Here is a 27,149-nt window from a genome sequence, read left to right on the forward strand (position 1 = left end):
AGAACAAAACCGTGGAAGATTAAAGCGTCTCTTCCTGGTTTGCAGACCATCCACCAGGCTCAGTGTTTGGCCAATCAGGTGCAGCTGTTCTACGGTGCTCAGAGGCAGGAGACGTACCGATTGGTGGAGACGTTCAACTACCATCCTGCAGACTTCAGACACATGTCTGTGATCGCCGAGCTGGAGCAGAGCGGGCTGGGGGGCGCCGACGCCTCCGGGGGCTCCCGAGATAAAAACTGTTGACATTTAAAGTTTCAGAGACTTCCTTCATCTTCTCAGCCCTTCTCTCATGGAACCATTCCGGTGAATGGATGAACTCTTCTCACGGCCACAGGAGAGCCATGTGGATGAATAAACGAGCGGCTGAAGTTAGCTGTGTGTGCTTTATAGGAAGCCTAGGAGCAAAGTTTGGTGGTTAGGTCAGAGGCTCTTTTCCTCCCAGAGCTGAATCAAAGGAAACATCTGGCTTCAGGCTGAGTTTGGTAAGAAAATTCAGTCGAAACGGATCATTTCTCAGCTTTATTTATCTAAAACATGTAAATGCAGTGCAAATCCCCGAGGAGTCCTCAGAGATGATCAGATGTACAAAAACATTTGTCTGGTGACGTCATCGTTTAAACAAACAGTAACGTATTAAAGACATAAAAAATCCTTTTCCCTCCTCGGCTACGACCGCTGCACTAAAGACGTGCACGTGAACATGCACGTTGGACATTAAAAAAGCTTCACAGTTTGTTTCTAACACACATCAGTGTTGTTCGTTATTGCAGCATCAAAAACTACCTTCTAAAGAGTTGTCACAGTGCGTTAAACACGTCTAAACCTAAACAAACATTTCAAGTGCTTCAGTTTCTAGAACCGACTAAACACACATCTGGTGTGAGAGCTGAGTCTCGCGTCCGTATCGAGTTCCTCAGCTGATCCAGAATAGTTTTATTAGAACAATAAAACGTCAGAAATACGCTCCCGTCTCCTGTAGTCGTGCAGATCGGGTGGATCCAGCGGAGACTTAAAAAAACGTAAAATTCTGGGTTCACTTGGATAAATTCTGATCTTCCATGGAAACAAACAGGAATTAGTCTAACGAGGAATTCTAGGAAATGACCGAGACATGGACATTATCGGTTTCATGGACGTTTCTTTAACTTTTATTTAAAAAAATTAAAGCCTGGCCTCAGATCAGTAGTGTCAGATTAGGGCTGCACTAATATATCGCTAATATATCGTTATCGCGATATCAGCATGCACAATATGCATATCGCAAAAAACAGATAAATATCGCAATGAATGGTCAGCTCAAGTGTTTGCTACGCGTGATGCATTCTGTCAAACTGATGTTTTTTTAACAAAATCAAATGGAGCTCTTCACCCATTTGGCCAATTGGGTGGGTTCTCATAGGTTAGAGGCCCGCCCCCGAGGCAGACGGCACCTAATTTAGATAGTTAGCAAACACCAGAGTTAGCCTTGTTCTGCTCTTTCTGCTCTCCCGGGATCCACTGATCGCCTTCTTTTTCCCTTTCCTCGCATCTGTTGCTTTCCTCATTTTTGTGATTTTTTTTGGGTCATTTTTTAATTCCTTTGTTTTTGAATATTTTTGTTCCCGAGTTAAGTTTTTATTTATCACGAGTAAGATCGCCATCGCAGTATAAATCACCGTTATCGCACATCGCAGGTTTTCCTAATATCATGCAGCCCCGTGTCAGATCAAATGTTTTTAGAGTCTACGTTGAGTTTTTACACGCTACAAAAACGAGTCGAGTTGTTTAACCTGAAAGCAGAAATATTTGAGCGAAAAGTCGATTTTTGTAGGAAAACATCTGAACGATTGTAGACGTGTGAGACTGGTTCGTTTTACAGGCTAAACTCTAAATAATGAGAGCTTTTGCTGATTTGAGGCGCTCGCTGGTGTCTAAATCTGTAGCCTCCATGGGTTCGTTTCAAACTCCCTCGATGTCCACATCTCCGTAACGATTGGTGGCGGAACAACTAGCTGCACTACTGAATGCAATGTCCCGGAGAAATGTGTCAGGTTTTTGCAAAAGCATTCCACAGAAATGGCTTTGAGAATCATGGCTGCCACCCGCATGTCCTGGGGTCTCATTTATCAAACATGGCGTAGACTCCTGACTAAAACCGTACTTGAGCTCAGCAAAAAAAAATGTACTTACGCCAAGCAGGTGTGTGATCTATCAAACATGGAGGACGCACAGCTGCACGCAAGCTCCGCTTCATAAATCAGAGACTATCTAGAATGTTTCTCAGCTGCTTTTTAGTCACATCCCGCCCTCACCACGCCCACTTACTGCCATAAATGGTCAATGCAAAGTGCCTTGTGGACCTCATGCATATGCATAAGCCGGCTGTTGCAGCGCTCCGCCAATGACGACGGCGACCGTAGATCAAGGCAGATCAAGGAAGTGCAATTTCACAGAAGCAGAAGTTGAGGTACCTGTGGGTGAGGTGGAGAAATGAAAGGAAGTGCTTTTGCAAAACAAATAAGAGAAAATCCACGGAGTGGCACAGCGTTGCTGAAGCTGTCAATGCTGAGTTCCTCAGAGAGATCTGTGGCGGATATAAAATGGCCCAATCAGGATTCGAACCCCAGACTCCCGGGTGAAAGTCACGCATGCTAACCAGTCACCCAAACAGAGATCTCCCTTGTCCAAGTAGCCAGGGCGCATGATCAATCGTGTCACACTGAGTGCGTTTACATGCAGCCAGTAACCCTTTTAAAACCCGAATATTCACAATAACCCGGTTCCGCAGGTCCTTGTAAACACCGCCAGAAACCCGGATATGCTCATAACCGGGTTTTTAAAAACCCGGTTACTACACCTGGGGTAACCCTTTTCTAACCTGAATGTTTGGTCGTGTAAACGCATACCGGGATATCCCCATCAAAGTGTGTGTTCTGCTCATGCTCTGTTCGCAAGGAATCTTGGTCTTTTGAGTAGCGAGACGTCTTGTATGCACCAGAACACCGGAAGTAAACAAGTTGGGAGCAACATGGCGAGTCGCGGCACAGCACCACACTTTCGGAGTGACGAAACCTCTGTCTTCATCGGTCTGGTGAAAAGTATGAACATTATGTCTTTTGTTGACGGCCGAAAGTACAGAGACAGCGAAATATGACGCATATTGCGTCTGGACGTAGTCCATACGTCCTGACGCTACCCCAACGTCCGCATTTAAACCGGGTTAGGCAAGTTAGGGGTAACTCTTTCCATTTATGCTTGTAAACGGGTTATTCTGATCAACTCAGAAACCCGAATCCCGACCTTAACCCGATCATAACCCGGATATTGGCTGCATGTAAACGTAGTCAGTGACAGGACACACACCGTCACAGACGCATGGCATTCTGTCTCAATCTGTCCCCCTGCTGATATCCTGCATTCCGTATTCTGAGTTTCAGGCTGTGTGTGTGTGTGTGTGTGTGTGTGTGTGTGTGTGTGTGTGTGTGTGTGTGTGTGTGCGCGCAGGGGGTCTTGTTCTGTGTGAACAGGAAGCAGTACAAGTGATAATGCTGCAGGATTTCATAATTGTATCTTCTCAGCAGCAGCACTGCAGGTGCTCTCCATGTCCAACAGGTGTGTAAGCCAGGTCCTTAGTCAACTTAAAGTTGTACACATTTTTCCGCAAAGTTTTCTTTCATAAATCCCAAAGATTACGTGAAAAGTTGCTTACGCAGTTTTCCGACCCCGTTTTCTGCGTAAGCTAGCTTGATAAATGAGGCCCCAGCTCATTTCCCAGGTTTTCCACTCAGACTTTCTGCATTTTTCCATGAAAACAAGAAAATTTCCAGATAGTCCCAGTAGTGGAAATCTCATGGTGTACATCTGTTCACACTTCCTATTCTCTTTTATCACATTTTACTTTAAAGTTTGGTCTAACTCGAGATCTTTTTCGTGTTTTTACTCATATCTACAGATGAAACCGCTCCTGAACAATCGAGGCCACGCGGTCATAGGAGTAAACCGTAGTTCTGCATCTTCACTCATTTAGTTTGTAAACTCTGGTAACAGGATGGCCCCGCCCCCTTCATTTGTACGTTTGGCACCAGAACATTGAAGGGACTAGACACACAACGCTCCCATCACGGTTTGATTAGCTGCAAACGGCCACGGCAGAGAAGAAAGAGGTTCTCTGCAGCTGAAGGTCTGGCTGTGGATCAGCTGTTGCATCATATAGTGTACACTCTGAACATGGATCCATCTACTTAGACATAAGTTTTCATGTTTTCTGTATTTTTGCATTAGAGCTGGTTTTCAGTTCAGCTTTACGCCTGATTTAGCCTCAACTTCAGGTCGAATCGACGAAAGCTAAAATAGTTTTTTCTAACATCTTTCAGGAGTGGATCAAATTGTAGGGCGCTATTTACAGTTCAGGCTGGTTGGTAAAGAGTAACCTTTTCAGCTTCACCTCTGCGACCTTTGACCTTCTGTTTACCTCATCCTATCACACACAGGCTTAAAGCAGCAATACTAAATCAGCAAAACAAGCTAATACCGTATCAGAACTCTCGCCCCTCCTGCCGGCTATCATCCCGTCCCCCTAATAATGGAAACCCACATTTTCAGAGTAAACGAGATGGCGCTAAACACCAGTCACCATTTTCTAGGTCCAGACGGCTTTTGTTGTCCGTGACTTTAGATGGTGTCTCTTTTTTTTTTTTGGGACTCCGGTAGTTTGTCCTAAAGTTGAAGTGGTAGCAGCCGGCTGTTTCTCCTTCTCTGATAATATAGAGCGGAGAACCTCTCACACCAGCGATGTTCTGGTGCTGATTACATGAGTGTGTGGAGGACCCAGGGAAGTGTGGCGAACAACCGAATGGTCCAATAGTTGGTTTTGGACCGAGCCGTGTTATTGGCTGAGGTTTTTAGACAATTGCGAGAGAACTGCTTTATTATTTCTCCACAACATATTTATAGATAAACTATGTTAGAACGTTGCTAAGTTGCGTGAAAACATGTTTTCACCTAGCTTGTTTTGCAGATTTGCCATTGGAGCTTTAGGCTTACATTGAATTTATGGTGCTTTCACATCTGGGTCGGCCCAACCCGGCCCCGGTAGGTACGTGTTCACATCTGGGTCGGCCCAACCCGGCCCCGGTAGGTACGTATTCACATCTGGGTCGGCCCAACCCGGCCCCGGTAGGTACGTGTTCACATCTGGGTCGGCCCAACCCGGCCCCGGTAGGTACATGTTCACATTCGGGTCGGCCCAACCCGGCCCCGGTAGGTACGTGTTCACATCTGGGTCGGCCCAACCCGGCCCCGGTAGGTACATGTTCACATTCGGGTCGGCCCAACCCGGCCCCGGTAGGTACGTGTTCACATCTGGGTCGGCCCAACCCGGCCCCGGTAGGTACGTGTTCACATCTGGGTCAGCCCAACCCGGCCCCGGTAGGTACGTGTTCACATCTGGGTCGGCCCAACCCGGCCCCGGTAGGTACATGTTCACATCTGGGTCAGCCCAACCCGGCCCCGGTAGGTACATGTTCACATCTGGGTCAGCCCAACCCGGCCCCGGTAGGTACGTGGTACATTTCAGTAACACTGAAGCGTGGTATTAATGTCACTCGTCCTAGTCTAAATAACATCTAAATATGTCCACATATGATCAACAACATTTTATTATTTCATTAACATGTTCAGTAAAAAGCTACTGGAAATGCTAACTGCATTCATTTCTACGAGTATGAACGTCATGGTGGAATATATATTATTGTGTGCGGGTTGGCAACATAATCCAGTCTAAATTATATTCAAAGACAGAAGCGTTTGTGAATTACATGCTACAACAGCTTGCCATCGCCCTGCTGTGGTGTGAGGAGCAAATGATGTGAGCAAAACCTGGCCGCGCTGGGCCGGGCCGGGCCAGATGCAAAAGTCCCGCTAGAAATTCGTATATCTGAATATTGGTTTCATCTCAGTTCACTTCAGCAAAGCTAAGCCACGCCCACTTTATGCATGTTGCTGGAAAGCCGCCTGAATTCCTAATGACCTAAATGTTCTTCTCCATTCAGCTTTTCCTTTTCGCCCCCCCTTCCCAACAGTGTGTGTGTTTCTTCGTGTAGAACCGATGGTTGGTGCCGGTCGTACCGTTTGCTCCTCGGCCGCGAGTCCCTGAGTGATTCCTCCACAGTGGCGTCTCAGTACATCGTCTCCGTGTCTCGGAGGTTTCCAAATGACAAACTGAAAGTGCTTCCCAGTTTTTTAGCAACTCCGCCCCCTTCCTTTTTTTTCTTCCTGCTCCAGTTCAACAAGGAGGCGGAGCTCTGGCCCTTAGCCCCGCCCAGCGGGCACTGCCGAGAGTTTTCTTTCTCGCTGCAGTGAGACAGCATGATGGATTTTCTCTCCACCTGCGAGTACACACAGACAGGTAGTTCCACACCCACCAGCCCAGCAGCTCCTGCACACCAACACTTACCTGTGTGTGATGTGAGTCTAGCGTGACCACGCTGACCTCCACTCCCCTGTCGCTACAGCCCTTCAGCATGTGGACCACCTCCCCATGCTTGGCCCACTTACAGTCGTGTCCGTCCACTGCTACGATGTAGTCTCCTTCCCTTAGTCCCGCCTCCTGAGCAAACAGAAAATATGTAAAAAGTATTCAATAAATCACAATGGCATAAAATATTTATAACTGATATTGAAAGGGATATCCCCCAACACTGAAAATTTTGTCTGTTGACATATTTCCCAGCATTAGATAAGTGGTAAAAAATTGTTTAACCCGTCCAGTCATTCTCCTGACCCGGCTGTGCTACTTTAGCTTTAGCTTAGCATAAAAAAACAGTAAGTGAATGGATCCAGCTAGCAATGCCAACTAGCTGAGCACAGGCATTCTGAACCACCTGCTGACAGTTCAGCAGAACCTCCCTGAACCGTCTACAGGTGGTTCAGAACGCCTGTGCTCGGCTTCTGACCAAGTCCTCCAAACACACCCACATCACCCCGCTTCTCCTCCAGCTTCACTGGCTGCCAGTCAACTTCAGGGTTCATTTCAAGATCCTGGTTCTGGTCTATAGGGCCTTACATGGACAAGCACCATCTTACATTGGTGATCTTCTCAGTCCCTACACCCCCAGCAGGTCCCTGAGGTCCAGTGACCAAAGCCAGGGCTGTACGTTAACATTTTTAGTACAGGGTATCCGCGGGTTCTTACAAAGTCTTACATTTGCTTTACCAAATTTAAGGCCTTAAAAATCTTTGAAAGTGACAAATAATCCTTAAATACAGTTTCCAAAGGTCTTAAATTACCAAAGATCCAATAAACAAGATTCTTTTATTTCTATAAAATTTTCATGAATTTCTAGTTAGTGTTCAGCATTTTTTGTGTACGATGTTGGCGTAAGCGGACATCCAGAGCCTTAAGGAACTCCGGGCGGATCTCATCCACCCCTGGAACCTTGCCACAGAGGAGCTTTTTGACCACCTCAGTGACCTCAGCACCAGAGATGAGAGTCCAACCCAAAGCCCCCGGACTCTGCTTCCTCACTGGAAGACGTGCCGGTGGGTTTGAGGAGTCCTCAGCCCACCGATCTACAACGTCTCGATCAGAGTTCAGCAGCACGCTGTCCCCACCATAAACAGTGTTGGTAGCACGCGGCTTTTCCCTCCTGAGGCGCCAGGCGGTGGACCAGAATCTCCTTGGAGGCATGCTGAAGTCTAGCTCCATGGTCTCACCAAACTCCTCCCATGTCCGGGTTTTTGCTTCTGCGACCACCCGAGCCGCATTCTGCTTGGACTGCCGGTACTCATCAGCTGCCTCTGGAGTCCCGCAAAGCAAAAAGACCCGATAGGACTCTCACTTCAGCTCGGTAGCATACCTAACCACCAGCGTCCAGCAGCAGGTTTGGGGGTTGCCACTTCAACAGCCACCAACGAGCCTGAGGCCGCAGGTGCCACGGTCCTTCCTACCACCACCAGCAGGCAGGGTGGGTCAAGTGTCTTGCCCAAAGACACAACAACAGCATTATCTGGTCGAAGCCAAGATCGAACCTGCAACCTTCTGATTGCTGGACAACCTCCACCTCTCCCTCCGGAGCTACTGCTTTCCCACAGTGAATGGACACGAACACCTAGGTACGCACAGGTGACATCTACCAACAGACAAGTGGCCGCCGCATGTTTCATGAATCAGGATTTTGACCAATGACCGTTTCTACTAAAGTTCAATAAATGAGGACCCTAGACCGGCTCTCAGAACAGGAAGTGGACCCACATGGAGCAGAAATTCATGCTAAATAATGATTGACAGTCTTAATAACTTTTAAATAACACGTGACTATAATCAGTTACTATTTTTATATAAAACTACATAGAGGAGCATAATGGGCATACAGGATGGCGGTGGCCCTTGAGGTGATTGAAGTCTTGACATCTTTCCATCCTGATGGTAAGTAAAACCAGAAAACACCAAAACTCAGGCAGCAGCCTGGCTCGTAGAAGCTGCAGCGTGACTAAACGGCTTCCTGTCTCACCTCTGCACAGCCTCCAGGTACCACTCCTGCCACCAGGACCGGGGAGTCTCCTCTGAGCGTGAGGCCCAACCCGCCTTCTCTCCTCTGCAGGCAGATCACACGAGCCGGGCCCCAGCGGGCCCTGGCACAGAACACTGACAGGGGTCCCTGCAGCACAAGCAACAGCTGTGATTGGCTCGGACTAACGGGTTTTGTGATTGGCTGCCTCCTCTCTGAGTGTCCGTACCAGTCTCTGAAAGATGTCGGTGACTTGGACGGTGCAGAAGTTGGGTGAAGTGATCTCTGGTTTCTGATGAGTTTGAGCTGCAAACAGAAGGAGCTGCAGTCACTCAGATATGAACTTCACGTCCTGTTGCGTTGGAGACGTTCTCACCTCGTATCTCCGGAGCTTCTGCTGTCTCGTCAAAGTCGTCCTCGCGATCCAGCTCCAAGTATTTGTCCAAGGAGCGTTTGTGCGTTTGGGACAGCACGTCCTGCAGGATGTCCATCTTCCTCAGGATTTTACACAGACTGTGGACACGAATGGCCTCCTCGTGTTTCATCACAGCATGCCGAAGGTGGGCTTTACCTTCATGTAATCAGACACGGATGCAGCTTTTAGCTTCACCTCCAGAGAAGAGGCCATTCCTGCAGAGCGTGAACTCACCGAGCTTCCGTCTGTTTTCAGCGTCTTGTAGGATCTGGCTGAGAGTTTGACTTCCAGAAAGGTTCGTGTAAAAACTGAGGAAGGCCTTCTCCACCTCCTCTTCACACTCCTCCCCATCAGCTGATAGAAACGAGAGAGTGGTCAAATCCACACACACACACACACACACTAAATGCAGCAGGGTGCTTTTTTAAATGTTGGCAGCTCGGGGAGCTGGAGTGGTTTAGAGAGCACACCGTCAGTCAGGAGAGGCTAAACACGCCGTAAACCCAAACGTTCTACTCACACACTGGATCACAGAGTGCAGCAGCAGCGTGGTAGTGAGCAAGCGCTTGGAAGTGTTCAGATTTAACCTGAACCATCGACGCCCACGAAAACGGGACGTAGTCCTTCATCAGAGGCTGTGTCATCGTCTGCTGCACCAGTAAGTAAACATCGGACACCTACAGAGCACACACATGTACACACACACACACATGTACACACACACACACACATGTACACACACACACGTGTCAAATCAAATCAACTTTATTTATAAAGCACTTTTCATACAAGCAAATGTAACTCAAAGTGCTTCACAGGTTAAAATGGCCCCATAGATCCCATATCCACCCCCCCCCCCCCCCCCCCCAAGTATAAAACAATTAACAATTACGGTTCCCCTCCCGCACCCAACTTCCAAAGTGGACATACAATCACCCGCACACTCGTCCACGCACACACACACACGCGCACACACACACAATTAATCAGTAACTAGATTTCTACATAGATCCACTTTCAAACCACAAAAAAGGCGATAAAAATGTATCTTTTTGCATTTTTTTTGTTTATTTGGGAGCAGTAAAAATTATAATAAGAATAATTTGTGATGAATCCTTTAGAACCCAAATCCTTTTGAATTAGAAAACAGAACAAATACATCAAAACGTAGAAAAACATTGAAATAAAATAAGGACGTAGAAGTTTTCATGTATGGGTAGAATGTCACTCAGGGTTTTCAAACTCGAATATTTGATTCAAGAATGAATCTAGCAGATGTCTGAGGTGGGTTGGGACACGCGTCCTTCAGGGTTAAACATCCCCATTAAAGGTCAGTCGATCAGTTTTCCTTTTTGCCCAGTGAACATTTCTCTTTACGGGTTAAATAATGCAAAAACAAAACTAAAGCTAACTCCCCATCAAGTACTTTAAAGGAGACGTATGAAAAACACAATCTCTGAGGGAAGTGAGGTTCGTTTCTTGTCTCACTGCAGATATAAAAACTAACTCTGCATCAGTCAGACGTAGCGAAGCTCACCGACACTCGTCTGTATGAGCGTGATGAAACCAGCGGTAAAATAATGAAAACAACAGTAAAAATGCTCCTTTACTTTAGAGTCCACATCCAGAAGGCTGGAGCCGTGCTTCACTGCCCCCCCCCCCCCCCCCCCCCAAATACCTAGGTAATGTTTAAAAAGGCAAGTACCATCAAGGTCATTGTGCTCTGCGGATCGGTTCCTCCTAGCTCCAGGTCTAGGACATGTGGGAATAGGGCATTTTCTGTTCTAGCCCCTTCCCTCTGAAACAAGTTACCCTTAACATTAAGCTGTCTCCTTCATTGGCTGCTTTCAAGAGTCGTTTGAAGACTCATTTTCATCGTCTGGCTTACAACTAATCTGTCCGGTGACTGGTTTTATCTGATTTTGCTTCCTATTGACCTCGTTTTCTGATTCTAGTTGTTCTGGTGTCTTGTTTTCTATGTTTTGTTTGCGCTGGGTTCAGCGCTTTGGGTCCCACTTGAGGATGATGGAAAGCGCTATACAAATAAAAGCTTGATTGATTGATTGAAGGACTCACCTGTGCAGCTTCCTGTGCCAGGTGAAGCTGTGAGGTAAGGCCCGTGTCCTGCGTGCCGAGTGTGATACGTTCAAACACACACTCCTGCACCTGGGCGACCATCAGCCGGACCAGCATGCTGAGAGACGGAGCGCTCATGTCCAGACTCGGGGCGTTGGAGAAATTCTCTTTAAGGTAATTAAAAGCACCTGAAGACAGAATTCGGTCAGACCTACTATCAGCTGTGTGGTTTGATTTCATGATCGGAGGCTTGCAGAACAGCTCAGGTGAGTCGGAGTACCTGCAGCACGCTGAAAAGCATCTATGGCCGTGTCGATGCCGGCTGATGCAGAGCGGTCCTGTCGCGCTCCGATCTGCGTGTACAGCGCTCCGATGTTGAACAACACACTTCCTTTCTCAAAGGCCAGAGCGCGTTGAGACGACGGGACGCCCGTCAGAGAGTCGTACCTGAGAAACGAGATCAGAACGGTTACGCCCCGGGGATGAGTAGAACTTCAAATGGACTCGAGGGGAAAACTGAATATTTGCTGCCTTTTTTGGTGAACCAGCTTCGTTTCGCAGGACGAATAATCACATTTTATATTTTTTCTGAATTCAAAAGCTGCAACTTTATTCAGTTTTCTTTATATCTTTAACGCCAGTCACCAGTGGAAATGAACACCCGGATTCTTGTGGGCAGAGAAGAAGCGCTGGTCCAGGTAGTACAGCTGGTTGTAGTACTCCATTAGAAGCTCCAGACCAGCCTGGTTGCGACTGGGCGTGCGCATCGCCTAAAACCAACAAAACACCCTTTAACACCTAAAAAGTACTAAAGGTTAATGTTCCTGCAGGAGGACACCTGCACTCATGAACCTGTCTGAGCTCCATGAGGTCTTGGATCTCCTTCTCATACAGCGTGCCGTCCTCTCTGTAGTGTTCAGAGATGAAGTCCTGACAGAAGAGACAACAACATCACAGACCAGCTCCTGTTCTGCATGAGCAGAGACAAATTAACTTATCTACCAATGACTTCTGCACCCTTCTAATCCGAGTGATTTACATGAGCATTTTACGGAAGTTGGATGAAACAGACTGATGCATGTTTTTCATCCATCTCTTAAAAACAGCATTAAAGCTCAAGTCTGCTTGTAAAATGAATCAAAGGCAGTAAAGAAAACACGGCGTTGGTAAAGTGGAGAAGATGCTAGCGGCCAGCAGGAGGCGATCTAGAGATGAGGATTTATGAGTTTTAGGTTTCACTGTAAAACTAGCTCAAGTTGTCTGAACTGGGTCGGGCTGAGTCGGGTTGTCGGTCCTCACCTGGACAGGACCAGTGAAGTCCACCTCTTTGGTTTCTTTTAGGCCGAGTGGGATCATGGGAACATTGACGGACTCGCTGTTGAGAGGCAGGAAAAACATGAGTGTGTGTGCGTGTGCATGTGTGTGTACATATCTTACATCCGCTATGAGGACACGTGTGCGTGTGCATGTGTGTGTGCGTGTGTGTGTGCGTGCGTACATATCTTACATCCGCTATGAGGACACGTGTGCGTGTGCATGTGTGCGAGTGTGTGTGTGCATGTGTGTGTACAAATCTTACATCCGCTATGAGGACATGTGTGCGAGTGCATGTGTGTGTGTGCGTGCGTACATATCTTACAGCCGCTATGAGGACACGTGTGTGTGTGCATGTGTGTGTGTGTGTGTGTGCATGTGTGTGTACAAATCTTACATCCGCTATGAGGACATGCGTGCGTGTGCATGTGTGTGCGTGTGTGTGCGTGTGTGTGTGTACATATCTTACATCCACTATGAGGACATGCGTGCGTGTGCATGTGTGTGTGTGTGTGTGCGTGTGTGTGTGCGTGTGTGTGTACATATCTTACATCCACTATGAGGACATGCGTGCGTGTGCATGTGTGTGCGTGTGTGTGTGCGTGTGTGTGTACAAATCTTACATCCGCTATGAGGACATGTGTGCGAGTGCATGTGTGTGCGTGTGTGTGTGCGTGCGTACATATCTTACAGCCGCTATGAGGACACGTGTGCGTGTGCATGTGTGTGTGTGTGTGTGTGCATGTGTGTGTACAAATCTTACATCCGCTATGAGGACATGCGTGCGTGTGCATGTGTGTGCGTGTGTGTGCGTGTGTGTGTGTACATATCTTACATCCACTATGAGGACATGCGTGCGTGTGCATGTGTGTGTGTGTGTGCGTGTGTGTGTGCGTGTGTGTGTACATATCTTACATCCACTATGAGGACATCCGTGCGTGTGCATGTGTGTGCGTGTGTGTGCGTGTGTGTGTGTGCGTGTGTGTGTACATATCTTACATCCACTATGAGGACATGCGTGCGTGTGCATGTGTGTGTGTGTGTGTGTGCATGTGTGTGTACATATCTTACATCCGCTATGAGGACATGCGTGCGTGTGCATGTGTGCGAGTGTGTGTGCGCGTGCACGTGAGTCTGTTTCAGAGACACGGTCACATCGACACTCCCGTCTGCTTATCTTAGACTCTGCAGGGGGCCCAGCTCTGTGCTTCATCCCACTAATAAGTAAAGGCAAAGCCCAGTATTAACACACACACACACACGCACACACACACACACACACGAGTAACCCCCTCCCGTCCATCACGACAGCACGTGATGAGGTCACTAATGACAGAAAGCGGACTTATCCTGCTCATGACCTGAAGCGGCAGCAGGACGTTAATCTCGGTCCTTGTGGGGACGCTTCGGTGACGTTATTAAAACATTTACTGTAACTTCGACTGCAGCGAGAATAAAACGTTCAAACCAACCAGAGAAATGAGCTCAGAGGCAGCAGAGAGCAAACCCGGAGCAGAAATATGAGACTGACCGTTTTCACCAATTATGATTCTCATTAGTTTAATGAACGTGGCCACTTTGTGTGTGTGTGTGTGTGTGTGTGTGTGTGTGTGTGCGTACCTGTCTGTCTGGTAGACCTCCATGTTGCTGTTGAGCTCCTCCAGCTCTTCCTTGAGCAGCTGCAGGTTGGAGTTGACGAAGCTCAGCTCCAGAGCCACAGTCTCCTTCACCTTGTTGTTGGTTGTTGCCCTGCAGAATAAACAAATGCACACCCAGAGCAATTCACCCATTAATTAAACAAAAGTATTTTCAACTCATTTAAAACTCACATATTTAAAAGACGAGACTAAATCTACAAGAGAAACGATCGTTTTTCGAATTTGCGTGAGTCCATTTATCCTTCAGCGTGCAGAACCTACGGTTTCTCAGCCGCAGCGTAGGTTTAAGTGAGCCATACAGGGAAAACAACAATAATAACATCGTTTAGAGCCTCTTTTATTAAGCAAACGTGGTCTGAAAACTGCATAAATCATTTTCTACACAAACTTTGTGATTTATACGACAAACCTGAGGAGGAAATGTGTCAGCTTTATGCTAACTCAGACCCTGGAGTAGGCACATTTCTGAGACAGGGAGAGTTTCAGCACAGCCAGTGAGGTGATGACAATTTAAGACCCCCGCTCACACACGCATGCACGCACACACACACCAGTCATCTCTGACCCGGTCTCTGAACTGAGAATAAAAACGGTAACTTGAATAAAGATGAATTGTTTTTTTTAGATGTACCACTAACAGTGGCGCAGTGGTTAGAGTTGTTGCCTTGCAGCCAGAAGTTCCTGGGTTCGATTCCTGGCCTGTGATCTTTCTGCATGTAGTTAGCATGTTCTCCCTGTGCATGTGATGGTTCTCCCTGGGTTTTCCGGCTTCCTCCCACAGTCAAAAAACATGAGAGAGAGAGAGAGAGAGAGAGAGAGAGAGAGAGAGAGAGAGAGAGAGAGAGAGAGAGAGAGAGAGAGAGAGAGAGAGAGAGAGAGAGAGAGAGAGAGAGAGAGAGAGAGAGAGAGAGAGAGAGAGAGAGAGAGAGAGAGAGAGAGAGAGAGAGAGAGAGAGAGAGAGAGAGAGAGAGAGAGAGAGAGAGAGAGAGAGAGAGAGAGAGAGAGAGAGAGAGAGAGAGAGAGAGAGAGAGAGAGAGAGAGAGAGAGAGAGAGAGAGAGAGAGAGAGAGAGAGAGATTTAATTATATGGAACCTTTACAAAAACTGTTCAATTCACGTCTCAACTCCGTCCTCAATCTTGCATTTTTTAGCTATAACACCCTCTTTGGTTCCAGAATGCTATAAAGTCAACTGGAAGGAATTGGACTGACTCCGATAGAATGGGCGGGGCTGATTCTGGAATGGGCGGGGCTGACTCTGGTGCAGCTCCACCTTCTGGTGCAGCTCCGCCTTTGTGGTTCTGCAGCGAGCACCACTTGTTGGGATCTGCAGTCAGAAAGGAGAAAACGCCTTTTTCGTACTTAAGTGACGAAAAAGGGCACTTTTGGTGTCAATGAGCTAAAGGTGATCAGAAAATGTTGGTCTTATTTAAAATTGCACACATTTAGTTGTATTCAGTTTTAAAAATAAATATATATATATATATATATATATATATATATATATATATATATAAAACACGAGGCCAATAAAAACCAAAGCTTTGGTGTTTTGTTCAACTTGCAGACGAATAATAGACAAAAAAGATTTAGATCTTCTACAAAATGTAAGAAAATAACATCTAACACATGCTCCTCCACACGCTCTCTCTCTCTCCCACACACACACACACACACACACACACACACACACACACACACACACACACACACACACACACACACACACACACACACACACACACACACGCACACACACACCTAGGATCAGGCCAAAGGCAATCTGATTAGTCAGCTCTGCCCGTGCACCAGTCATCCCTTCACACACACCCACTTGCACGCACAGCTTTTGGGAAAAACCAAAAGCAAGCCTTTCTTAGTGAAGCATCAGAGAAACTCACGATTTTTATTTAGTAAAAAAAAACTTTTCAAACAACTTCAGACTCATTTCTGCTCTACTAGAAGAACACACTGCAGCCTAGAACACACACACACACACCCTAAAACAACCCGGGCTAGGTTTTCTGTTTCTGTGGACCGTTCCAACTAACTCGGAAGGGGGAGGGCAGGAAAAAAAGTTTGCCAGACAAATAAGTGGGGGGATGAGCCGGGTGGGACTTTACTGGGAATCTCAGCTTGGGAACTGGACGGGAGGCGGACACAAAGCCGGCTGAGTCCTGGCTGGTGGGCTGCGTGGGGGTCGCCTTTGTCCGTGTGAGCAGGTCCCATTAGGGCGTGCTTTATTATCTGTGATAAAACGAGTCGTCGCGTTTGAGGGAAACACACAAACGGGTCAACAACAGTTACTGACAACGTGTTTTCATCGTTTATCAAACTAAAAAGGTTTTCATTTGCTGCAGCGAACCGGAAATAACTTCCAATCAAATATTCTAATCAATAAATACAATCTTTGGTCAAGTTTGATTTCTAACTACCGACAGACATGTTCAGTAAGTTCAGAACCAAAGAGAGCCTTTACCAGGGTGGCAGCATCATTGGCTGTGAGTTAGTGACCGACATTCACCCTTTAGCATCTCAGAGCACGAAGAAAGGAATCAAGACTAAACTAAAATATATATGAAGACGTTTAAATGACAACAACAACATCATATATGATTACTTTGCATTAATAAAATGATTGTTATTTTACTATAAATGATTGTTATTTTACTATAAATGTAACACTTACTGATACAACAGAATTTAAAAACACTGCTAAAACAAAAAGGTTTCTTCTTGGTGTGGAGGTTAACGTGTCGGGCTGAAGGCCAGACGTCACACACACTCTAACCCTAACCCAGCCTGGATCGGAAGATGAGCATTAAATGGTCCGGGTTGGACTTTTACGCTGCTGATGAACATTTCTCCTTCACCAAGGCTTCAGTTTTTAACAGTAAGTTTTCTACTCGACGATCTAACGTCCTCCACGTCTGCTTTGGATAAAAGTAACGAATTAAAGCCAGGAACATGAAAGAAAGTTTCATTTAACAAGACACTTTGATCTGATTAGATTCAGGCCTGGAGCGACTGGGGAGGCGCAGAGCAGTGCCTTGCTTTAATTAAACGGCTCCTCCTCCTCCAGAGTGGATCTTCGTGGGATCGGCCTCCTACAGGAGCGTGTAGAACAGTGGCCCGTTCATGCAGACTATCTGGAAACCAGGCAGGCTGAGCGCTCATTTGTCTCCGAGTAGAAAAGACTCCGGGGGCAGCGGTAGCTCAGGAGGAACAGCGAGTTGTAGGTGTGAATGCTGCTGTTATGTCCTTGGGCAAGACACTTAAAGAGCAAGTCACCCCCTACCAGACTCTTACTCAACTCCCACTTCCTGTTTGAAAAATGCAACAAATGCTGTTGCTTAGCAGACCGAGAGGGCGGAGCCGCTAACAAATACACACACTCACGGCATTGTGACATCATAATGTACCATCTAACATCATAGTGTACCTCTTAGCCAATAACGATGGCAGATTTAAATTCAAATGCAGTGCAGAGTTTTTACCTGAAGAGGGTGCAACACTGACAGTTTTAGGCAGAATATTTAAATGTTACCTAAGATGCACTAAAGTGCCGAATTATTGACTACATGTGTCTACAGCACGATCAGACACTCATTTATGTTGTTTATCAGCAAAAAAATGTTGATGTGGGGGGACTTGCGCTTTAAGCCGCCTTGCCTGCTGGTGGTGGTCGGAGGGACCGGTGGTGCCGGTGTTCGGCAGGCTTCATCTCTGCCAGTGCACCTTAGGGCAGCTGTGGCTGCGTTGTAGCTCATCCCCACCAGCTCGTGAATGTGTGAATGACTGCGTTGTTAAAGAGCAAGTCACCCCCTACCAGAGTCTAACTCCACTCCCACTTCGTGTTTGAATAATGCAACAAATGCTGTTGCCTGGCAGACCGAGAGGGCGGAGCTGCTAACACACACACACACACAGGCTCACGACAGCATTGTGACATCATAATGTACCAGTTTACATCATAGCATACCTCTTAGCCAATAGCGGTGGCAGATTTAAATTAGAATACAGTGCAGAGTTTTTACCTGACAACGGCACAACACTGCCAGTTTTAGGCAGAATATTTAAATTTGAACTAAGATGCACTGAAGTGCCAAATTATTGACGACACGTGTCTGCAGCACGATTAGACACTCGTTTACTTAGTTTATCAGCAAAAAAAAAGTTTATTTGGGGGTGACTTGCTCTTTAAGCGCCTTGGGGGGTTGTAGAACACTAAGAAGGCACTACACAAATACAGGCCGTTTACCACAGACTGAGAATTAGACAAAGATGCTGTTGATGCATTTCTTCATTTGTGTTATAAACCCTCAATAACACCTCTGTGGTGCACCCGTCGACTCTACCACGCACTCTGCTCTGCAACACTGATGTTCTATCTCCACAAACAACACAAGCCTGGAGGAGTTCTGCTCTGCGACAGAGCTGCTAATGCTAACAGTTAGCTTCTGCTAGCCAAGACGTTCTCTGCTGTTTCCTGGACGCTAAACCAACAACAGCTTCCCAGCCCAGAAGGTTAAAAAAGGACCAAAACTGCAACACAGCAGGCAAAAACATTACTGCCCACTCTTTTATGGGTGATAAAAATATCAGACCTGTCAAATCAGCTTCTGTAGGTTTCCTAACATTCACACACATAAAGCTACTGAGCATGTGCAGATCCAGGGAGGATTATTTATGAACAGGCTATCATGAGCTGCTTTATTTTTATCCAAGATGTAAAATTTAATCATTACGACAAGGGATGCAACGATGCCACTTTTTACCAAACCGATACGATGCCGATACTTGGATCTGAGTACTCGCCAATACCGATTACAGATACCGATACTTCCACCACAAAAAAAAATGCAATGATTTGGAATACAGATTTTATTTTCTTCTCTGCTTTCAACAGGAAAAGACTGTGAGGTAGATAAAAAGTAAAAGATATGAATGGAAATGATCACAAAACTAAAATATTAGGTGAACAGAAATGACCAGTTACAGTGAAGCCATTTTCAAGCAATTGCATTGATATCGGTTCCTGGTATTGGTTAACTTTCACCGATATGATACTGGTATCGGTATCGTATCAGTGCTGATACCGATACCAGTATCAGCTGCAGTGGTGCAGCTGTCACCTTATTTCACTCACTGAGGAAATTTAATAACACAAACTGACCTCAGCTGCGTTTAAAACGTAGCAAATCAAAAGGCTAGTCAAAGTCTGCAGTGAGAGAGGTATCAGCACCGATACGATACCGATACTACGATGCCGATTCTGGAATCGGTATCAGCACCGGTACGATACTACAATACCGATAATGGTATCGGTATCAGCACCGATACGATACTACAATACCGATAATGGTATCGGTATCAGCACCGATACGATACTGATACTACAATGCCGATACTGGTGTCAGCGCCGATACGATACTGATACTACAATACCGATAATGGTATCGGTATCAGCACCGATACTACAATACCGATACTGTTATCGGTATCGTACCGGTACCGATACCGATACCAGTATCGGTGCATCCCTAATTACGACCATTTAAACTTTGTCTCATTTTCAAGGATTTCCTCTAAATCAAATGTAAAATTTGCCTCGTTTTAAAGCAATTTCACTTCTTTAAACATGTTTCTCCTGATAGAGAAAACCAGAATGAAACTTCCACTTTCACTCCATCTCACAGATGTTCAGTAATCTGGCTGAACAGACCAACAACAGACTCGAGTGTTTGCACCGCATCTCCTGTAGCACAGATCAAAGCAACGACCCAACAAGGTCTCACCTGAAGAGGTTCTCTGCTCCGGCTCTCATGCGCATCTCCTTGTTGATCTGCTGGTTGATGCGAGCTCGGCGATGCTGCAGTTTGCTGCGCTGAGTCTGAGCGAAAGGATCGCAGCCCTGCAGCAGAAGAGGATTTTTCTGAGTTTTACTGCTTCAACCTCAAACCACCTGACAGAACCGCGTTGAACTAAGGCAACAGTCTGGGGCTGGACCTCGGTGGATCAGCTGATGGGTGAATCTACATCATAGCATCCCCTACTCAGAAAGTAAACTTATATTCTTATCAGAGAAATGTTGGAAATCTTGACATGAATAAAATAAATGACACACATTATAGACACGGTGCCCGTGTCGTTATCTACTAGTTACTTTTCGGCTGATCAGCTGTGAAGTCTTGGAGATTTGAGGTTATTTTAGGAGCAGATGTTTGATCACTTGTCAAACCTGTGCAGCATAGAAACCGTTTTATTTCTGACCTGCTAACGAGTCAGGACTCCATCTGATGATTTATCGGTCTTATAAATCTCATCCAACAGGAAAGTTACCAGGTGAACATTATAAACTTCCCCAAAGCTGATGGTTCTCCCTAAAACCGCTAACGTGTCCCCTAAAGCGCTCCAGTTACACATGAAGAGAGACGCTCATGGAGACGGAGCGCTGCTGGGCTCCAAGATAAGAACTGAGGAAACAAGATCTACTTCATAGCCATTTACCAGAAACGTACTGATTCTGGTTTGGACGGATTACTGATCCCTGTGGAGATCTGACCTGCTGGCACAGATCCTGATCGAAGAGACGACTCTTCTTCTGATTAATTCATTCATTCACTGCCATTGATGACTAAAGTCTTCATGTGCATGTGTTTACTGTGTGGGCGTCGGACGAGCCCCCGCACCGTGAGAACAAACATCTCAGCTCTGAAGCCGATCTTCATCCGCGTACGTCACACGTCACGTGATCAGGAAGCAGAACATCCATGTGTTAGGAGATTGTTTTGGGCCGCTGCTGTAAAAAAAGTGAGGCGTGAACCGGAAAAGCTTCTGCCGATCACAATTCAACAACGGATTATGAAAGAACGGATAACGCTCGAAACGCGCGGATTCTTCCTGATGTAAGAGGTGAGTCTCCTCTTTGTTCTGGTTGTTTTGACGTCGACATCATCCTAGCGTGCAACGTTCTGTTACTCTTAAAAAAAACAGTAAAATGGTGAGAAACGCTGGCAGTGAATGAGTTAAACTAGGGCTGCACGATATTAGGAAAACCTGCGATATGCGATAACGGTGACTAATACTGCGATACGATATTACTTGTGATAAATAAAAATTTAACTCGGGAACAAAAATGATCCAAAACAAAGAAATTAAAAAATGACAAAAAAAAACATAAAAATTTCTAAGAAAATAATGAACAACAAACGGCGATCAGTGGATCCCGACAAAAGCAGAATCCGCAGAAAGAGCAGAACAAAGCTAACTCAGCTGTTTGCTAACCATTAACATTAAGTGCCGTTCGCCACGGGGGCGGGCGTCTAACCTATGAGAACCCACCCGATTGGCCAAATGGGTGAAGAGCTCTATTTGATGTGTTAAAAGAATCATGCTTCTGTTTGACAGAATGTATCATGTGTAGCAAACATCTGAGCTGACCATTCATCACAATATTTATCTGTTCTTTGCGAGATGCATATTGCGCGTGCTGATATCGCAATAACAATATATTTGCGATATGTCGTGCAGCCCTAACTTAAACGTTTAGATTCTGCAAGGAAAAACTCTTCCAGCAAGGTCTGTTGTTGCTAGCATAAATTAGAGCTTAATGACCACGAGTTCACAAACTGAACTGACACCATTTACCAATCCAGAGCAAAACCACAAATGTGTACTTCTGACGGATCGTATAAGCAGAGTACTCAGTGTATGTAATCCAGAACGCTGGATCAGGTACTACAAACAACCGGACAAGTAGTGCTGAGGAGGACTTCTGGCAGCTGGTGGGGGTGTAAGGTGAGGCCTTGTCTAACGCATCATTAAAGACGTCACCAAACTGGACATTTGGAAAGATGATCCCATCTCTGCACGAACAGAATGTGGATCTCAAAAGTGTAGTTCACTCTCACTTCTGCAGATTGTTTTTGCATCCATGATAAAAGTCCTTTAGGCTCTAGACAGGCTGGAAGGTAATGATTTACCTGCAGCTGTAGAAGCCAGGTGGTTAAATACTTCATGACTTATTTAGCCCTATTTTGGGACAGATCCATGTAATGAACAGTACGTTTTCAGGGTTGGTTTTTATCTCGGGTGTGGGTCGACATATTTTTGCTGACTGCACCAAAATGTATGTGACATTTTTGTTTGTTTGTTTGTTTTGTTGGATCATAACTTTGAACTTGTTTTGCTCAGGTGTTTTTCTTAAATAAAGTTATAAATATTTTGAATCTCAGCTAAAGTTTTCATCTTTGCCTGAAGCTAGAGGAAAGGCCCATCTCAGTGGTTTACTGTTTTTTTCTCCTGAATTCACCGCAGCAGTACTACAGACCGTCTTGTTGATCTCCAGTAAACATATACAATACTTTTTGTTTTCTGTGTATTAGTTTGGTAAACAGGTAGGTTGGGTAAATTCCACACAAATCCACTTGGGTTGTAATTTTATAATAATTCAGCCAGACTAACCACGGAATGTGACCTTTACGGGCATGTAGACGTTATGAAGATGCATTTCATACACTGTTCTGGGTGAGTTCAGACTTCTGAAGCTCCCCTAGCTGTGGCTAGCTGTTAGCTTGTCTGTCTGAACAGAACTAATCTCTGTTTCTCCTAACTGAGGTCACTCAGAGAGCTCCAACAGGTGAGGTTTCCCGTGATGAGAACATTCCTACACAAACACACCAGCCCCGCGGGCTGAGAGCTGGCTCACCTTTCGGATGCTGCTGTGGCTGCTGTCCGCGGGCAGCGCTGAGGGCATGTCGTCGTCCGAAGCTCCGTCTGACAGGGACGAGTCCAACTCCCTGTGGAGATTTAAGGCACATCACCACGTTCAGTTCACTCACAGCGCTTAAAGCAGCAAACAACAGCCAAGTCAAACCCGCACTTTACGCTAGCTAACGGTAACCACTCGCCTTGTTGTGGCAGGTTCCTCCATCGTAAACTAATAATATCGCTGCTTCAAAAGTCCCTACATCCTTCCCGACTTCTTCTCAAATGTTCCTTGGCTCCAAATGGACGAAAATAAATTACAAATTGCGAACAGAACGTATTTCTCGTCTAAAACCAAATTCTATGTAAACTCTTTTATCTTAGATTCAACCTTCTTGCTGTTTTCACGCTTGTGGGGTGCAGAAGGAGCTTTTTACGAAGGGCGGGGCCTGAAAGAAAACCTCAGCAAATCAGATCACGGCTTCTTAAAGCGACAGTAGAACTGACCAATTAAAGAGAAAATGTGACAGAGCAACACCAAGTCTGACCAATCACAAGTTGCTCGAGGCGTCCACTTCAGCGGCTGTTGTTATGGTAACGAAAGGGCTGTGGCTCGTGTGCACGCTCCAGGGATTACTTTACAAGTTTAATAAATAATAATAACTAGAAAATGCCAGAAGAACTTTTAAATAGGGATCTGCCCACTGGCAAAGAGTGGCCGTGTGCCATGATCTGGTGGTGACGTCAGGGTGATCACCCCAAAATCATGATACTTGGGTGACGTTGGGGTGAAAACTACTACTACTACTACTACTACAACGATGATAATAATAATAATAATAATAATAATAATAATAATAATAATAATAATAATAATAATAATAATTTTACCATTAATTATATAATAAAGCATTATTATTGTTGTTGTTGTTATACCCAGCCTGCAGATGGATTTTAGACGTTTTGTCTGTAATGAAATGTAATAGAAGGCTGGCCCTAGTTTGAGGCTTTAATCTGCATAACAATCAGATGCAGCAACGCAAAAAGTGAAACAGCAGTGAGTGAAAAGGTACATTTGCTTTTAGTAAAATGGGTGGAAGTTGAAATTAGACTCGATAAAATTAAATAAAACTGCTAATGAAATATCCGAATTTGGTTCAGGTTCTGTATGTTCTGTTGTATTGTCACTTGGGGGCAGTGTGGTCCTACTTTTATCAGTATTTTTGGACAATCGCGTGTTGTCTAAGCCTGCTGAAAACTAGTTAGAACAAAATAAATGCTCATACAAGTCAGATATGTATTATTTCGTTCCACTTTAAAATGAAAATCAAAAACAAAAACATGACCAATCATTTTATATGACAGAGTTTTACTTTAGAAATAATCATCATTCCTTGGGTGAAAACTTAAGAGTTTGAAAAATAATTCATACTTTTATTACTACAACGGAACAAAAACAAAACCCAAGGAACATGGAAAATATTAAAAAACATTAGTAATAATAACGATTGCCAAAAAAAAAGCCCAATTGAGGCTCTTACCAGCGAAAATGGAATCCCTATAAATGAACAGGGAGAAATTGCAAATGTACTGTAACAGTGAGTGTCCTGTCACAATGTCCCGATTGATCATGCGCCCTGGCTACTTGGCCAAGGGGATGTCCCTTTGGCTGACTGGTTAGTGAGTACTCTCACCCGGGAGTCTGGGGATCGAATCCCACCTTGCCACACTTGGTGTTGTCACTCCTCACCCCTGCCACATGGACCCAAGGGATGAACCATCAACCCTGCTCAATGGTCAACTTTCCTCGCGGGGTCACCCTTTAGGACAGTGGGAGGGTTAAACTCATGGGTTTTATAAAACACGTTGTTTTTAGAAGGCCAGAATTATCATACAGTATGTATGTTAATATTTAGTCTGAATCACTTTCTGATGAAAGTTGTTCATCTGGAGTTTGATGATTGAGAAACAAAAAGAAATAAAAAAGCATCTGAAACTGTTTTGTGGAGTCAGCCGTTTCATTTTCTTCCCAAAAATCTTGTTAAACCTAAAATCTTCCTTGAGTTTTATCTACTAGCAGACCTGAGAGGAACTTCTAAACCACAGACCTGACAGCAACAGGTCCAAAAACCTGGTTCTGATGGTAGTACGGGTCTGGGTCCGGGTTCTGAACTGGGTCTTGGTGATTGCAGAGACATCTGTATGTTATGACGACACCAGCAGCATAAACTGTTTTCTGCAGGTCTGATGGACGCAGGTGAGGGGGGATCTCTCCAGCAGGGGGCGCTGCAGCACCAGCACCCTAAATAACACCTGGTTAGATCTGAGTTTGTTACAGAAGCAGAAACCATCTTTCTTCATCCTGGTGCAACGCTGACATGTTGGATTCATGTGTGAAACAGAAGCAGAACATCAGAGCTGACTCCGGGTCTCCGTCCTGATTCTGAGCTCCATCTCTTATTCGCTCATTTCTGCAGTTATTTTAGATCAAAATGAGTTAAAAACAGTCTTCTCACTGGGTTTGTGAGTGTTTGGCCTTCAGCTCCAGCCACCTTGCAGCTGACCTCACCTCATTACTTCCTGTTTGCTCAGAGGAAGCCTGCGTAAAAACAGCAGCCTGAAGACAGCAGGGTGTGGTTATTGATGTTATTTTTCAGAGTCAAGCAGGAAGGTGATGCGCTAACATAACTGCCAGTTTCCTGCTGATTCTTACGTTTTTCCCTCTAGTCTGCAGCCTGAAGAAGAGCTGCATCAGCCAGACTCCTTCAGACCAGATGTTTGCTGAAGCTCCGTTTGGGAACGGTGAAAACGTATCACATTCATCTGTGAAGCATCTCTTTTTTTAGTTGAGCTTTTAATACGTATTAAAGATAAGTTTATCAGAAACACACAATTATACTCAAATTCACCAAAAACTTACAAGAATAAACAATATTGGGAAGGATTTCTGAGTAGAATCTTTCCTAAGGTAAGAGTTGTTGTTGTTGTTGTAGACGTCTTTGGAAAACAGCTTTACTGTGAAAACCCATGCAAAAGTCACGAGTAATGTTCTGGTTTGGAGTCTGTGTGTTCCTTATTTATTTGTTTATGTTTACGTGTTTATCAGACGCTTTTGTCCACAGCGACTTACAGCTGATGATGACGCAGCAGGTCGCCCTCGAGGCTAACAACAAACACTAATCAGCCAGTCCTAGGTGGCGGTGAGGCAGCATGATGGACCCTAGAGGGAAGTGAACAAGGAGAGGACAGTAGAGTGGGGGAAGGGTGCTGGTGTAGACGATGCTCTCTGAAGAGCTGGGTTTTCAGGAGTTTCTTGAAAATCGACAAGTGCTTGGGAGGTCGTTCCACATCTGTGGAACGACACAGGTCTGGATTGTCCTGGGTGTCCCACTAACCGACGATACTTTGATGACCGGAGAGGCCGAGCCGATTAAGTAAGCCTTTGCAAGAGAATTCAGGTAGATGGGAGCCATACCATCCAGGACGTTGTATGCTATGCTAGTGATTTGAATTGGATGCGTGCAGCTAGCGGTAGCCAGTGGAGCTCAATGAACAGAGGAGTGACGTGTGCTCTTTTAGGCTGATTGAAGACCAGATGCTGCATTCTGGACCTTGTGAAGACGCCTCACAGTACAGGCTGGAAGACCAGCTGGAAGGGTGTTGCAGTAGTCGAGGAGATGGCAGTAGATTGCACCAGGAGCTGGGTGGCATAATGTGTCTGATCTTTCGTATGTTATACAGCGCAAAGGGGCATGAACGCACGACAGAGGCAACATGATCTACAGGTCAGCTGGTCATCAATCACAACACCCAAGTTTCGAACTGCCTATGAAGGAGCCAGAGATAGGGAATCATTTTGCATGGAGATAGTGTGCCTTATGGATGGTTTCGCTGGGATGACACGTAATTCAGTTTTAGAGAGGTTGGGTTGGATTTCATCTATCTTGATCTGTCAGAGAGACAGACAGAGATTCGTGCGGAGACTGTGAGGTCATCTGGCGGGAATGACAGATAGAGCTGGGTTTCATCGGCATAGTAGGGGTAGGAGAAGCCATGTGATCGAATGATCTCACCCAGCGAGGTGGAATTTTTGGCAAAGAGAAGAGGTCCTAGTACAGAGCCCTGGGGTTCTCCTGTGGTAAGATGGTGAACAGCAGAAGAGTGTCTAAGCCGAGATAACCTCAAAGATAATCCTGTCAGGTATGATTCGCGAGCTACGACACACACGCGCACACACACACACACACAAGGTTGTTTCTGACGGAGAACGGACACGAGCACCTGGGTACGCACAGGTGGGATTTACCAACAGCCGATTGCGGAGGAACGTGCGTACGAGTGGCCCCCGCACGTTTCATGAATCAGGATTTTGATCCCTTGTCAGAAATTCTGAGTTTCGTTCAAAGGAATGAATTTAGTAATATTTCCACAAACGTTTGATGAATGAAGGCCCAGGTGTCTCCTATCAGCCATGAACAGGAGCCACAGGTCAC

At 45.6% G+C, this 27,149-nt stretch overlaps 2 protein-coding genes across 2 annotated transcripts in view; one reads left to right on the forward strand and one right to left on the reverse strand.

Annotated features, from left to right (window-relative positions):
* atpaf1 (ATP synthase mitochondrial F1 complex assembly factor 1) overlaps positions 1-651 on the forward strand; it is a 14,694-nt gene extending 14,043 nt beyond the window's left edge. Inside the window, exon 9 of the mRNA XM_015971224.3 lies at positions 46-651. Within this exon, the coding sequence (XP_015826710.1) occupies positions 46-243 (198 nt within the window). The 3' untranslated portion in view covers positions 244-651. The remainder of the gene's footprint in view (positions 1-45) is intronic.
* On the reverse strand, positions 507-23,378 carry rhpn1 (rhophilin, Rho GTPase binding protein 1). Its single transcript, XM_070554353.1, has 16 exons — positions 22,860-23,378; positions 22,658-22,748; positions 19,746-19,861; positions 13,912-14,040; positions 12,277-12,352; positions 11,830-11,907; positions 11,623-11,747; positions 11,258-11,424; positions 10,978-11,165; positions 9,422-9,578; positions 9,136-9,255; positions 8,863-9,057; positions 8,716-8,792; positions 8,490-8,636; positions 6,434-6,586; positions 507-6,365 (listed from the first exon to the last, which is right to left on the reverse strand). Exons 1-16 carry the CDS (start codon positions 22,880-22,882, stop codon positions 6,156-6,158), a joined length of 2,052 nt encoding a protein of 683 aa, XP_070410454.1. The 5' UTR covers positions 22,883-23,378; the 3' UTR covers positions 507-6,155.
* Between the last annotated feature and the right edge of the window lie 3,771 nt (positions 23,379-27,149).

This window comes from Nothobranchius furzeri, chromosome 8, assembly GCF_043380555.1.
Source record: "Nothobranchius furzeri strain GRZ-AD chromosome 8, NfurGRZ-RIMD1, whole genome shotgun sequence".
Lineage (NCBI taxonomy): Eukaryota > Metazoa > Chordata > Actinopteri > Cyprinodontiformes > Nothobranchiidae > Nothobranchius > Nothobranchius furzeri.